Genomic DNA, 14998 nt, shown 5'->3' with positions numbered 1-14998 from the left:
CCACACAGAGAATGGGGAAGTGTCAGGTGTGCAGGTATTCTGTAACTGAAATGGCTGTGATAAACAGAATTACTGTACCAATAAAGAACTACACTGCCAGTTCCATGGAATTAGGCTTCTGAACCTTCATTGTGTATACAGTAGGTTTTAAGAGGGGATTTATAGCAGCCAAAACTCAGACCTGATAACAAGATTGTATCTCACTTGTTGGTTTAATCTGCTGGGTTATCCATTCAAGGCTGCTTCTTCCTGACAAATTAATTCACAACAACAAAACAAACAAACAAAAAAGCAAACCCCCCAAAAAAACCCAAACTAACCAACCAAAAAAAACCCCCCAAACAACAACAACAACAACCACACAAAAAAACCCCAAAAACAAAAACACAAAAAAAAACACCAAAAAGGAAAAAAAAAAGGCAGGAGTCCAGAGACATGTCTGAGCTTTTCAGGCAGAAAAAAACCTCCAAAATATTAAAAAACATCTGAAATTTAACTTTTTGCTGGTTTTGGAGAATAGATCCTACCTTTAAACCATCATATTAGTGACTTTTTAGTGACAGGCAGATAAATATAGAACAAGGGGGAATGGTTTCAAACTAGAAGAGGAGAGATTTAGGTTAGATGCTAGGAAGAAATTCTTTACTGAGGTGGATGGTGAGGCACTGGAACAGATTGCCCAGAGAAGTTGTGGATGCCTCATCCCCAGAAGTGTTCAAGGCCAGGTTGGATGGGGTTCTGAGCAACCCGGTCTAGTGGGTGGAATCACTGCCTGTGGTGACACCCTCCTTCCATTCTGGGATTGGAACTAGATAATCTTTGATGTCATATCCAGTCCAAGCCGTTCTATGATTCTGTGATGTAAAGATATTGCTGTTTACAATCAGAGCTGGGTTTCATGTTTGTTTTGTGAACTGAATTTTTTAGTGTCTGAAAGATGCTCCTTGGTCAGAAGCTGACATTAAGTTCACTGGTTTTCAGAGAATCTCCTGATTACACTGTTTTTCTTACAGTTGAAATAATGGTACTGTTCATACATGTTATGGGCAAGTATGCACATGCAATGTTTGTTCTTCTTATGCTAATTAGCTTTCATTACCCAGTAATGAGGTTAAATCTGAGTTTATATTTTAAGAAAGAACCAGCATATTACTACCATGCATACTTAAGAATGAGATTGAATACATTTGCCCAGTTTTGGCAAAAATTTGTGCCTGCTTTGTCTGAATAGAGGAGAAATTTGGAATTGTCACAAGTCCCATGAAGATAGCATATATATATATATTATGAAAAAGCTCCAAAACATTTTCCATGTCCATCATGTCTCTACACATTATCTTTTTTGAACTTTAACATTATAGCTGTCTTCCTGCTGTTTAGATGGCTTTAAAACACTAAGTACTACCAGCCACATGCCTAATTGGCTGTGTGTTATAGTAAGTTTAGTTCTAAATGCATAATACCTATAACTTCGTAGGGGGCCCCTTCAGTTTACCTTGCAACATTTTTTCTCATGCTGCTGTTGAAGTTCACAGAGGAGCTGCTTGAGCTGTTTGTGCTGGTGCACATTGTGATGTTGACTTCCTGATACAGTGAAACCTTTTCTGCCTGGTGCCCAGTAGATGACCTTGAAATAAAGTCATCTGCAGGGTGGGAATGTTAATTTTTGATGAAGCAGCAAACCACAGAAGGCAGTGAGAGTCAGGAATATGGTGTGGGTAGCTTCTTTCGCTCTTTCTGTCAACATTCTCTTCTTTAATTATTTTTAAATTACAGATACGTGCAATCTCTAAGTGTAGAATGAGGACGCTGACATCATTATGTGCTTTGCTAGGGATGGTGCAGTGCTCTAATAAATTATAGCTTTGCAAAGTAAGTCATATTGGTTTTCTTGGAATACTATAGTTAGTGAGAGAAACTAGCAAATGCTGTTTTCTGTTTTCACCTCTTTGTTTCCTAGTATTTAAAGACAAAAGCTTTGTGCCAGTGTTGTATAAGTGCCACTGTTAATTCTTTGCTGCTTGACAGTATTTGTCATGGGTGTTAGCTGCCTGGATTTGCACCCAGATCACTGTTAGGATGATACCACATTAAACTGAGGATTTCTTGATGTTCTCACTTGTACGTGACTAAAAGCTTGTTACTGTTAATTATTTAAGAGCATCATCTCTGGGGGATGAAAGTAACAAATGTTAAGATAAGTACTAGTTATTATAACAAGGTTTAGAAGAGTGTGGCTTTTGTTACTGGAAAAGAAAGAGAGTTTTAGGACTACTTTGCATAGTAAGAAACACCTTTACATGATACATATAACTCTGTAGATAAAGCAAAACATCATAATGCTAGTGGGTGTATGTTTGTTCTCCGTGGGGTGTGAAACCTCTCTAAGTGCTACAACTCTTTTGGTCCTTCTTAACCTTGCCTGGAGAGGTAACTATTGTGTATCTTGCAGCCCAGTTTAATGGAAGTGGGAAACGGCAAGCATCTCCTTCTCCCTCAAATGACCAGCACAGGCAATTAAGAGCACCTGGAGGAGGCTTTAAACCCATCAAACATGGCAGTCCAGAATTTTGTGGGATCCTGGGAGAGAGAATAGATCCAGCTATTCAACTGGAAAAGCAGATGTAAGTAAGCACAGTAATTGCTCTCTAGCTCTTTACCTCCCCACATACAGGAGCAGAAAGTGCCCAGATGCTGCTGTCCAGCTGCCCTCCTCAGTATCCCTTGTGCTCACAAAAAACCTACTCTTTATTAATCCTGCTAAGTGTAAGTAACTTTTGTGGGGGGCAGAATAATCTTAAATGGGAAACTCCTGTTGGGAACAGTGAATTTTATCTATCAAGTATATGCAGGTATTTCACTTTCAACCATGTTGGTTATATTGCATTCGTGAAAAAAAATTGTATATCACCTAGTACGAAGCCTGCCTTAAAACTGCCTTAATTCCATATTTTTGTGGCTTCGTAACATGTTTCTAATATATCAGACATGCCTTGCATCTGGCTGTGATACTCTTTCAGGGAGAGAATGATAAGACCACTTAAAAAGCTTTTGGAAAAAAGACTTATTTCTGCTTTGGTGGTGTCAAACTTGAGAGCAGTGTTCAGAGGCAGTTTTATCAGCTCCAGAATCAGGTTCTCAGAGAATTCTGTGGAGTGAATGTCTGTATCCACAAAAGTGGCCCTCGTGCTGCCTCATTGTTACCCTTCCTTGAATGATTTGGACAGAGTGGCTTGTGTGATGGAATGATCCACCATCCTCTGTCATACCAAAGGTGCTGCCTCTTAGAAGGGGCCAGAAATCCTGTTACACAAAGAAAAATCTTCATGTGGGGCAATTTACACAGGTTAGACTGATACTTGTGGGCACTAAAAAACCAGCAGATTCATGAAGTAAAGAAGGAAACTGTGTCTTGAATCCCTGAAGGCAGGCCCACTCCAGAAACTATCATTCTATTTTAGATGCAGAATTTAACTGTACAGGGGAGGGAGGGCAGAATTTTGCATGTATGTGAATGTGTGCTTTGTGAGAATACTTTGTTCCTGAATGCTGGTGGTATTAAGAGGTTGAACGATCCTTTTGCACTTCAAATCCTCAGTAGGATTGAATCCTCTCATTGTGTCTGAGAGCAGGTAGTTCCAGAATTCCTTTTCCTTTGACATTCTATTTTTACAGGCAGTATTTGGAAGCTTAAGCTTAAAACAGAGAGTAATATCATCTACCTGGTGTCATGTTCCATCTAATCAACCTCAACCTTTGAACCATCTGCTCATTGACAGGTTGTGTGCTTATCTCCAACAGAGGAAGTAGCAACCGTTATTGCAAAATACTGTTAGATAGATAAATGATTAAAAGGCTATAAATTTGACTGGTAGTTCCAGCTCACCATACTCGCCCCCCAAATACATTTATAATACTGCAGGAGGTTGAGTATCTGTTAACTAATTTTTGACTCATAAATACATTGTTGTGTAGTTTTCTTTTTCAGTATAGTTGCAGCTACATGTAACTGCAATTGATAGTAGCCACTGAAAAACTGCAGAGCTAGTTTTTCTTCCTTTAATTATTCAAATGTCAGTGACATGAGGTTATTTTTGATTCCTCAGAATGCAGGCTCAAACCTGAAATGAATGCACAGTTAACTATAATGTGTAAGAAAGTGGAAGAATTTAGATTTATTGTACCATAGATTATTCGTAATAATTCAAGTTGCTCAAGTTTTAGTGCTGTGAGACATCTCCACAGCACTTGCCAAACCCTTCCATCTTTCTCTACAAAAACGGGGTTTGTTTCTGTAGAAAGGAGTACACAATCTAGAGGAAAGGAAGTACAAAAGTTAGTAAATGGATAGCTAGGTTAGGAAATTCCCCAAACAGGCAGAAATACCAAGGTGTGTTAGGATATCAAGAAAATATTTTTAGTTACTTGTGGTTAAGGAATTGGAAACTATGAACTTAGTTCATAGTTCATGGACCCAAGGGAATCAAATTAATTTGTTCTATTTCCTCAATAACAGTACAAAGAAGAAAGTGTGTTCTGCTGTTTCCATTGTCTTATTGAAAGTGAATCCCTCCCAGCCTTATAATCAAGATCTGGTGGTTTCCTGTTTTGTTCTGACCAACTCAGAAGCAGAGTAGCGTTGTACATTATATGAGCTGTAATAACTGATTATACTTACTTGTATTAATTGATGCTACTGTCCTGTCTTCAGTGGAACTGTGGCCCCTAGGTGGCTGAAACTTGATCATTGACAAAGTAAGGGACATCAGGAAGAATGTTATGTAAACCATAATCAGGGTACTTACAGTCTTGGGAGGGGGTCTTGAATAAATGTCAAAGTGTGTGATTATTTTTGAATTCTGCTTTAATTTGCATTGTGTGCTTATGTTTTTCAGGCTATCTTAGGAGACATGCAGGTTGTCCTGTGTGTTTGTATTGATGTCTCTCACAAGCTGTCATTTCACTTTTTTAAGATCACATCACTGACCTTTGATGCAGACCTTTTCTGCACAAATACCTACATGTTGACATTCAAAAAAAAGCACACCCAGGGCAAACAGACCCAATACAACTGAAACAGCAAATTACTCAGGAATTTAAAGCTGAGTACAGCACTATGCTTATCTCACTAGCTAGCAGGAACAGGAGCAATCTGAGTGTCCCATTTACATGGGTATATGACTCACAAGCAATTACTGGATACTGCTGTTTACTCTCACTGTAGCCAAAACAGCTTCCATGCATCCCATCTGAACAGATATGAGTCAAATGTTCTCTCATCAACAGTTGTCTTCATTTTTTGCTCTTTTACTTCCAGATCTTAAAAGGAGGTTTTTCTTTCTCAAACCAACCTTGTATTCTTCTTCCATGAACCTCTCTGACAGCTGGGGAACACCAGATCTGAAGAATATAAGAAATACTTCCCTCTGAATATCAGAGTCTGGGATATCTCCCTGATTTTGGCAAGGGGGATATAAATATAAAAATATAAAAAATATTTTTGTTTGACCCTAATATATTTCTAGCTAATAGGAATAGCTTTTAAATTTTCCCAAATCCACTTTCTGAATCACACTTGTGTTAATATTATTCCCTCGCACTCATAAGACAATGTAGTCTTTAAAGTGCTTGTTGACAAATACCTTTCAGCAGTAAATATCTGAAGGGAAATAAGGAGAACATTGCCTGAAAACATTTCTATCTGTGTCTCTATTTTTATGAAGTGGTAAGCGCTCAGGGCCTCCCTTAATAGTTTGTTGTGAATATACAACAGTATAACCTCCTTTTAGTTCTCTCTGGTGCAGACTTTGGTTGTAACCAAGCATACAATGAATTTTTAATTTGAGCCCCAACTCTTTTTTTAACTCATTCATCAGCTTTGACAATGAAGCTGACACCAGCACAAGGTAGTCAAGAGCATGACTTCTGTCAAAGGGTCTTTATTCACTTACCTTGTAGCTGGAGCATCTGCCTTAGAGTTAATTCAGCAGAACAAATGGAAGAAGTTTTTTTACACAAAGCCGGCAACAGTTCCTGGTAAGAACAGACAGAAAGCACTTCTGATGTATACCTTGAGAGACATGGTAGTGTCACACCGTGTTTCAAAGTGTATCTGGCAATTGCAGGAAGGGAAAGATCTTCCTCAGAGGTGCGATTGACCCAGTACAGAGCCAGACACATAACGTTGCTTGGGAAACTTAATGGAAGGGTTGAAGCACTTACTTGGGGAGTGTGACATTTTAAAAGCTGATATAGAGCAGCATGTGCTGAGGAGGTTCTTTGTTTGCAGTGGTCAGTTTAATGAAGGACACACATCTCCTCTGCCAATTTCCCTTTTTTCCCTGAATTGATTGCACTGGGTACACAGATCCACGGGGGATTTGCATAAAGCACTCTGAGCTGCCACAGCTCTGTTTAGGACATGTCATTGTTATAGATCTTCACACTTTATCGCTTTTCTCCTTCCTCAAAGATTTATTTTAGAAAATCTTTTCGACTGTTAACTGTTTGTATTCTCCACGTGTGATTTTCTGTTTGTTTGCTTTTGTTTTCTTTTTCTTAATCTGGTATACTAGTTTAAAAACTGATCTGCCACTGGGATGAAATAGAGCACATGTTTGTATCATGGATCTGCTGCTTACAAGACAGATTATGTAATGTGTTACTCTAAATGGGAATCTCTTACATAAAACCGTACACCAGTCTTGATGCATGCTGCATCCTGATCTTTTTTCTTTCAGCTGACAGGAACTACAGGCCTCCACAAGTTGTAATGTTAACTTTCAGATAATGATCTTTATCCGTAATTTGTTAGATCATGAAGATATTCCATGTGATATTAATGACTATTCATACCTAAAGAAATTAGGTGGTTGAAAGCACTGTGAGTGGAAATATTTGTGTATGTATTAATCTCTTGGCTTTTTTCTAGATGGTATCATGGAGCAATCAGTCGGACAGATGCAGAAAACCTGTTACGTTTATGTAAAGAGTGTAGCTACCTTGTAAGAAACAGTCAAACGAGCAAGCATGACTATTCTCTTTCACTGAAGTAAGTACTTGTTAGTAAAACATAATAAATGTAATTTATGAGCCATAACTTCTCTGGTGCAAGAAGAGAAGATTATCCAGTTTGTTGCTATACTGGTTCAGCTCCAAAGGACAGAATTTGGGACTGTCAACCTGCATTATGTACAGTCACAGTCCTTGAATTAGTACCTTCCAGTCTGGGGATGTTGGTCTTCGTTTGGTGCCCACTTAACTAAATGAACTTGGATTAGTTTTTTTCTGGCTCTGATTTGAGATACTCTTGCTGCTTATGCTTTAGGCTGAATAAGGAACTGTATTATTCGGGAATTTTATTCCTTTTGGGTTTTTGTGCTTTACTGGAGTAGAGACGTACAGCATTGCTACAGTTATTGAAAGTAAAAAGCCCAGGATCAAGGATGAAAGATCTACAGAATTAGGAAATGAGCATTGTTCCAGTTTTAGCAGTGCTTTGAATTTGCCTCACCTACCTTAGGCTGAGCAGGGTGCATTACAGATGTTGTGTTCAACGTGTCATAGAATGTACTTTGGGTTGGAAGGCATGTTCAAAGACCATTTAGTTCAACTCTTTGGGCCTGGGCAGGGTCTTAAACTCACTTCAGTTTCTAGCTGAGGAAGATTTTCAAGGTTTTCTGTGCAGAAGAAAAAGAAGCCCCTTGACCTTTGTATAAACTGTACAGGTTAAAGGGAACTGCTTCCTTTCTTTCTGTCTTATAGGATAGGGTCTGATATGGAACCTACCCTTTCAAGTAGGTCTGAGACACAGGCCTACTTACCTTTTTAACTAGCATTACTTCTGCCAGTTTGCCTTTTACACTGTTTCTTCATGTGCCTGAAGACACAAATTTATGGCTGGGATGATGGTGATATTGACGGTAGCAAGAAAAGTTTTATGAGTAGCACGAAAGCTGATCCTTTTTTACATTCATAGGTTCATTAGAAACAGAGGCCCACATCTACTCTAACCTGGTTTGGTCTGATTGTCTAAACAGTACATTTCAAATTGGTATTATATCCCCACTTTGGGTTGAGAGGAAGTGCATCTTTTAAACTAGTTTTAAGATTCTTTTCTAAGACTTAAATAAAAAAATATTTTGTAGGACTGTTTTCTAAATCGTTATTCCTTTGCTGTTATTTTTGGGATTTCTCTGTAATGCAGAGATTTGCCTTGAACTGGAATACACTTGCTTTAGAAGTGCGGTTCAGCTCGTGTTGTCTCTTTTATCATTTGATCTGCTTATTCTCTGACACAGTTGGTCTCTAGATATTTTCCAACATTGAAGCATTAATGGCATGTGCTTTGGGTGTAGGGCTTAAATTTTCCCTTAAATTCATGGAAGTCTTGGAATAGACTTTTTTAAAAGTATTTCACTTAATTCTTGCATCAGCCCAGTAATTTTTGTTACTCAACCGAAGCACAACTTCCAGAGGAAAAGGTGACAGTTAAATTTATATTTTGCTATTTTGAACAACTGGGTTCAGGCTCTTAGTATCCTTTTGTAGTCCCTTTGCACAGGACAATATTCCCTCTTAGTTTGTGCTTCTTGGGGACCTTCACCAGCATGTGTGAATCAGCATTTTTTTCAGTTAAATATCATACATATCTGCTTCAGGGGAAAAGGAAGAGTGACACCCTGATTTTGTATTGAGATTAAGTAACAGTGATTTAAAGTCTTTACTGCAGCTTCATGTGGCAAGCTTTTTCTAAAAAAAAAAAAAAAACAAACACCAAAACCCCACCAAAACAACAAACAAAAACAATATACAAATGAAGTCCAACACACACAAAAACCTAAAGAGCCACTCAAACCACTTTACTCTAGTTTTTGGGGTTTCGTTTCTCTAGTAGCAAAAGGTTATGTTTCCCAAAACACAGCAATGAGAATCTACCCAAATATTATCTGTATTTGAAAAGTTAAAAGATGGTAGCACATGCTCATTTTCTTTTAATAGAACTGAGTGTTGCTCAATGGAGTCATCTCTGTAGACTTTCTTTTCCTATAGCAGGAAACCTTTCTGTGTTCTGTGGACTTGGAGAGGGCCAGACAGGCTTAACTTGCATGGGGAATTTGTGTGAGATATTTGTCTGATTCAAATTCCAGAAGTTATCATTCCAAATATAATGAAACATCAAAACAGCTTCATTACCAAGTTAAAATGCATCTGTACATAAAGCAACCACTGAGGTAGTTTAAGTTGCTCATGCCAGTGTCTGTCATTTTGAGATACTGTAGTTTACCCAAGGACATTTAATTGCACGTGGATTGGCTATCTCTGCAGGCATCAGAGAAGGTATTTTTGATGTACACATTCATGCGTTGCTCATGTCAGAAACACGGAATAATTATTGTTGATGGCAAGTGTTTGAAGCTAAAAGCATCCTTCTATGGATTGTGAGAGAGCTGAGCCCCCTTGTCAGTATTGTTTAAATTCTCCATAGCAGAAGAGGGAAAGAATATGATCTACCTTCCCAGAACAATATGATCCCAAAGGCCCAAGGGGCAGCTGTACATTCTCTTGTACCTCCTCTGTCAGCCCTGCATTGCTGCATTGTTCCCTGTGTTTCCTCTTCTCTGTATTTCTTCAGGGTTGTAGATGTTTGACTCATTCACACCCACCCACTCTTTTATTACACCTAGTTCTAGTTGCACAAGGCTTGGTAAAAACTGGAGAACTTTACTCCTGGTAACTCTGTTGTGACCAGGAATCCTGCTTTCTGGCTGCCACTGAAATGCCTAGTTGTGATTTCCTTGTCTTAGACCTGTTCTTTACTATCAAGCTGGAATTAGATGTGCAAAGGGAAGAGAGAGAACTATTTCTTAAGTGTTTTAGGTGTTAAGCTATTACTTCACTGCACATCAAGCTCTCAGAGGTGCCTATCTAATGTAACAATAGAACAGGACCTCAGGACAGGGTTACTATGTTTGTCTGGCTCATTGAAGATCAACCACTGACTGGGCTCTACTAGGTAATCCTTTCAAGTCACAATTTCCCCTTTGCAAGGCCACAGACCTTTTCAGTATCAGAAGCCTTTGTAAGATCAACAAAGGTTACGTAGAGACCTTTGTTCTGTTCCCTGCACTTCTCTTGCAGTTGTCTGAGAACAAATACCAGGTCTGTGGCAGATTTTGGAGCATTTAGGTTGTCCCCCCAGGTTCCTTAAAATGATCATCTCACTCCATGATGGTCAGCGTGGCCAACTCAGATATGGTGACGCACTTTCTGAGCCTTTTCTAATAACTAATGGTGTGAAACAAGGCTGTGTTCTCACACCAACCCTATTCACACTCTTTTTCAGCGTGATGCTCCTTGGATGGTATCGGCAGGATACGATTCTTTCTGCGTTGTCTTTTCGATGCTGTGTCTGCCGGGCAGAGGCCCGAGCACAGGCCCTGGCACAAGCCCAGCGCTTGCTCCACAACCTCCCTGCCCTGGGACGGGGGCGGAGGATGGGAAGGAAAACGGAGCTGCCTGGGAGGGAACGCTCAGCCCGTGCCTCTGAGGCGGCGCTATTGGCAGAGAGGGCTGTCCCTCGGAGCATGCTGAAATACGGAAAGATCGCGTGTGATGAGTGTGGAAAATATCAGTGTTCTGCTTTGACACTTCACTTTCAAGAACAGACTACATAGTTTACAGCGTAATCATGGCTGGGCTTCGCAAACGAAGATTTGGGAAGGGCTCTACCCACATTTGTTACAAACACGTTGGTGGCTAAAAAGGCCAATATGAGATAGACACGTCCGACTGCAAAAGGCACAGCAGAAAGACTCCTTAGGTGGTATATTCTGCAAGGCACAATTCTTTCTGCCTTGTCTTTTCTCCCCAAGGGTGATCCTGCTGCGTTCTCAAAGGCATCAGCAGCGTTATAGATGGTGTGTCTCCAGACCTCCTGGTTGGAGGCCAGAGTAGACCAGTTATGATGATCAATATGGCCAAGGCTGAGATGTTGTTTCAGAGAGTCCTTGTATCTCCTCTTTGGGGCTCCTCTCATGCGGAGAGGTTCATCCATAGAACAGGATCTTAGGGAGGCAGTGGTTGGTCCTTCATCCTTGAGACGTGCCCTGCCCAGTGCAGCTGTGTTCTCAGCAACATGGCCTCAATACTTGTGACTGCTGCTTGTTCTAGAACAGATGTATTAGTGACATAATCTGACCTGTGGATGTTTAGGATTGTATGGATGCAGCGCTGATGGAAGTGTTCTAGGAGTCGCAGGTGGTGGCGGTAGATGACCCATGATTCAGAACTGTATAAGAGAGTAGACAGCACTATGGCTCTGTAAACACTGATCTTTGTACTTGTCTTCAAGTGTTTATTTCGCCAAACTCTTTTATGAAGCTTTCTGAAGGCACTATATACCTTTGCTAACCTGTTGTCTATCTCTCCGTCAATCTTACCATCCGAGGAGATGAGGCTGCCTAGGTAATTAAACTGCTGGACTGATTTGAGTTCTGATTGGCCAATGATGATATGGGGATGATGGGGGACTTCCTGAGGTGCTGGTTGATAGAGAACTTTGTGTAACCGGCACCATGTTCTCTGAGGCTACCTTGTTTGTGAAGGCAAACTTCGCTGAGAGCAGCAATGTCAATGTTGAGACGTGACAGTTCATGGGCAGTCAGGGCAGACCGGCACTCAGGACGTCCACTATCTGCAGAATTGAGCATGGTTCTGATATTCCAACATGCTAGAGTTAATTTGGCTGCACCTTTGGAGGCAGGTGTATATGCCTTTGTCTTTTGATCTTTGTGTGACTGCATTTGTAGATGTTGATACAGAGCTTTGCAAATGTAGGTAAGGCCTTCGAGCCTGCACAATGGATTTTTTAGGTGAGACACAGTGTGTGCTGAACTGAGCCCACCCTTTAATCCTAAGGTTCATCTGCCGGGGCCGAGAGAGCTTGGACAGTGACAGTGAGGTCCTCAGGACGTAGGTTTGATTAGAGTGACCTCTTAGATGGATGGCCTTACAGGGCTGAATGAGCTCCATCTGCCTGGGTTTGGAGTTGTCCTTCTCTTTTGTGTGTTCTGGGCTCCCCCTCTTGTCTCCCACGATGGCACTGTCCGCACCGGCAGAGCTCCCCCTCTCTTGCTCCTTTCCACACCCAGGGCTGAGCCGGGCACGCCGAGCACGCACAGCCCGGGGCCGACTAGAGACTAATGCAAACCAACATTAAAGCAGTCACATAGTAAGTAGTGTATCAGACCTCATCTAAGATTACTTGATAATGAACAATGTCAGTAACTAAAGAGATTAAAATGTTTTGTTGAAATTTTAAATTTAGCCTCCACCTTACAAGCTGGCTTCAGTTTTCAAAACTAGGTGTTGTAGTAGACATTGACCTATTAGAATGCCTACATTACTGTTTATTTTCTTAAACTGAAACAGTCTTTCTGCTGTGCCTTTTGCAACTGATCTTGTCTATCTCGCCTCTTTAGCCACCAGTGCGCCTGTAGCAAATGTGGGTTGAGCCCTTCGTTCGCGAAGCCTAGCCATGAATTTTAGGTTAGGATTATCTCACCAGTGCAAACTGCGAGTAAAAATAGCAGTGGGCATTACTTTCTGCTCTGTCACATAGTTTCTGCACAATCATAGCCACTGGAATTACAGAGCTGAATTCAGAGAGGATGGTGTCAGTGGCATCGCGATCCTGTGGACTCATAAGCACGCATGTGGTTTCCCTGAATAGTAAAGGGATCAGCAAGCAAAGTTTTTTTTGTCAACATGATCTGTGGAAGTGTCACGGTTTGAGATAGCCCCAAAAATCCCAATTCCCTAGTCCTAGCCCCCTACCCCATCTCAACCTAATGTGGGATGGGTTTTTCCAGACAAAACACGCCAGACTCAAAGTCGGGGCAAGGGATTATATTACAATGACTGTACAAATACTACAACACATTATACACACGATCACAACTATCTCTACCATGACATATAGTATTTACAATGGACCAGATCTCTTCTCCCCTCCAAATGAAAGTCCAGGAGGGAAAGAAGGACAGATCCCTTCCAGTCCTTAAGCAGCAGCATCTTCTAAGGCAGCGATCTGTCTGTCCTCTCCACATGCAGCAGCTGTGGCTGGATTTCTGCCAGCACTCACGAGGGAGGTATCCAAGCTCCCTCGGCCCCCTTGACGCAGGCAAAGGGGTCTTCCATGGGCTTCATAACCCCAGACAAAGGTTGTATCACCACGGTCATATCACGAAGACACAGGGGGGTCTTTGTGACGGTCTGGTATCTCCAGGAGATTCAAGCTTGCAGGGCCTCTGTGCTCTGCTGTCTCAGGCTGCGAGCTTCTTTCTAGCTTGCAGCAAGGGAGGGCTCCAAGGTCAACCTCCCACACCGTCCTGGCTCAGCTCTCAGAACGACTGAGCTTCTCAGCTCCTCTCTCTCTCTCTGGTGCTGCTGTACTCCAAGGCTCTTTCAAGTAAGTGTCCATCTACTCCTCCTTTCTCGGAGGTCTCAAAGGAATTTTTGGAGGAGTCTGGTATCAGTTCTTACCCCAAACTCTGTCTCTCAGCTACTGGCTCTCTTTTGGCTCTCTGTCTCCTTCCAGGAGTTCTCTCTGTGTGCTGCATGTTGTTTCTGCTGCTCCTCTGGTTCAGGTCTTATCTCTCCTGGCTCTCTGCCAGTCTCTGGATGCTGCGTCTCTGCTTTCTGCTCTGTCTCCGCTGCCCAGGGTGGAGAGAAACATCTCCCAGCTTAACCACAAACACTTAGCCCAGTCTAACACTGTTCCAGGTCTTTGCAGTCCCCCCCTCAGAGGCCCCGAGGGGCTCCGAGCCCCTTCCTCATGGCTCTACAACATGGCCACCTCTCCTCAACAAACCCAACTACAACTCATCTCTTCTGGTGAGCTTGTGGGATGTTGACATTTTTGTAGGAGCGCCCATTGGGCAGAACTTCAAAACTTCCAGGGGTTTCCACCCCTTGGGGTCTACCACTTTTCTTAGCCTCTGGGGAAAAACAAAGTCCAAACTACTGCAGAAAGCGGTCCTGTTTTCCAAAGCTAGGTACATAGACTTTGGGTAGTTCTGGATTTTGGATGAATGCTAGACTTGCACCTTTGAGTTGATTTAAAACACACAATATGTTCTTGTAAGTAACTCTTGTGATATTGTAAAAACTACAAGTTTCTTCCTGTCAATATAATTTGTAAAGAGGTAGTGGGATTTTTTGATGGCTCTCTAAATCAGCGATTCAATGAAAATATTTAAAAGTGTATTACTAGTCTGCTGTCAGCCTAAGTAGTACTGACAGGTAATAGCCAGGAGGCTGTTAGTAGACAGCAAGGATTCTGTCACTTCTACAGAGTGCCAACAAGCTAAACATCCTCACTACCTTCAAAGCAGTAGATAGCAGCTGGTTATAGAGAATGGAGCCTGGGCTCAATAAGGTGATCTTCACATCTTGGGTGCAAATGAACACTACTAGCTCTTGCTTGTAGGGGAAGAGACATTGTTTACTTTACCATGGAGACAGTGCTAGATGTAGAATGATGGCACTGTGTATTCTGTGCTTGAAAAAGCAGAGCTGAAACAGAAAAAGCAGTAGACAGACCATCCTCTGAATGCCTCTAGTAAAGGATTTTTGGAAGTTTTTTTCATCTGGGGGAAAAAAGTGAGTTTTTATTTTTCAGAGGAGGTTTTAATTTATTTCTTTGTTGCTGTAGATTGACATGAAACATTATAGGTTTTGTTCAAAGTGACAGCATGTAACATAAATTAAAATCATGAATTGGAAAAGCATTTCAGAATGGAAAAACTACACAATATGTGTTTTCTACATTGCAAGAATTTTTTTTTTCTGATGTTACTGCAAAGCTGTTGCTTCTTTTTCCTCGTTCAAGTGACATTTTGTCAAAATTAATGCAGAAAATCTGTTCTGACAAAACAGCGCTTTCTTCAGCAAAAACAGTTTTCAGAAGGCTTGGCCAAACTTTTTGATTGTGAGC

General features: G+C 41.2%; 1 protein-coding gene across 2 annotated transcripts in view; it reads left to right on the top strand.

The window, feature by feature from the left end:
* Positions 1 to 14998, top strand: part of SHB (SH2 domain containing adaptor protein B) — an 83854-nt gene that overhangs the window by 40922 nt on the left and 27934 nt on the right. For both annotated transcript variants that reach the window (XM_051777498.1, XM_051777497.1), the window contains exons 4-5: positions 2453 to 2624; positions 6932 to 7051. In XM_051777498.1, the coding sequence (XP_051633458.1) occupies positions 2453 to 2624; positions 6932 to 7051 (292 nt within the window). The remainder of the gene's footprint in view (positions 1 to 2452; positions 2625 to 6931; positions 7052 to 14998) is intronic.

This window comes from Manacus candei, unplaced genomic scaffold (assembly GCF_025592945.1).
Source record: "Manacus candei isolate 608988 ecotype Guabito, Panama unplaced genomic scaffold, ASM2559294v1 h1tg000010l, whole genome shotgun sequence".
Lineage (NCBI taxonomy): Eukaryota > Metazoa > Chordata > Aves > Passeriformes > Pipridae > Manacus > Manacus candei.
The sequence above is the reverse complement of the archived record's forward strand: the minus strand, read 5'-3'. Positions and strand labels throughout refer to the sequence as shown.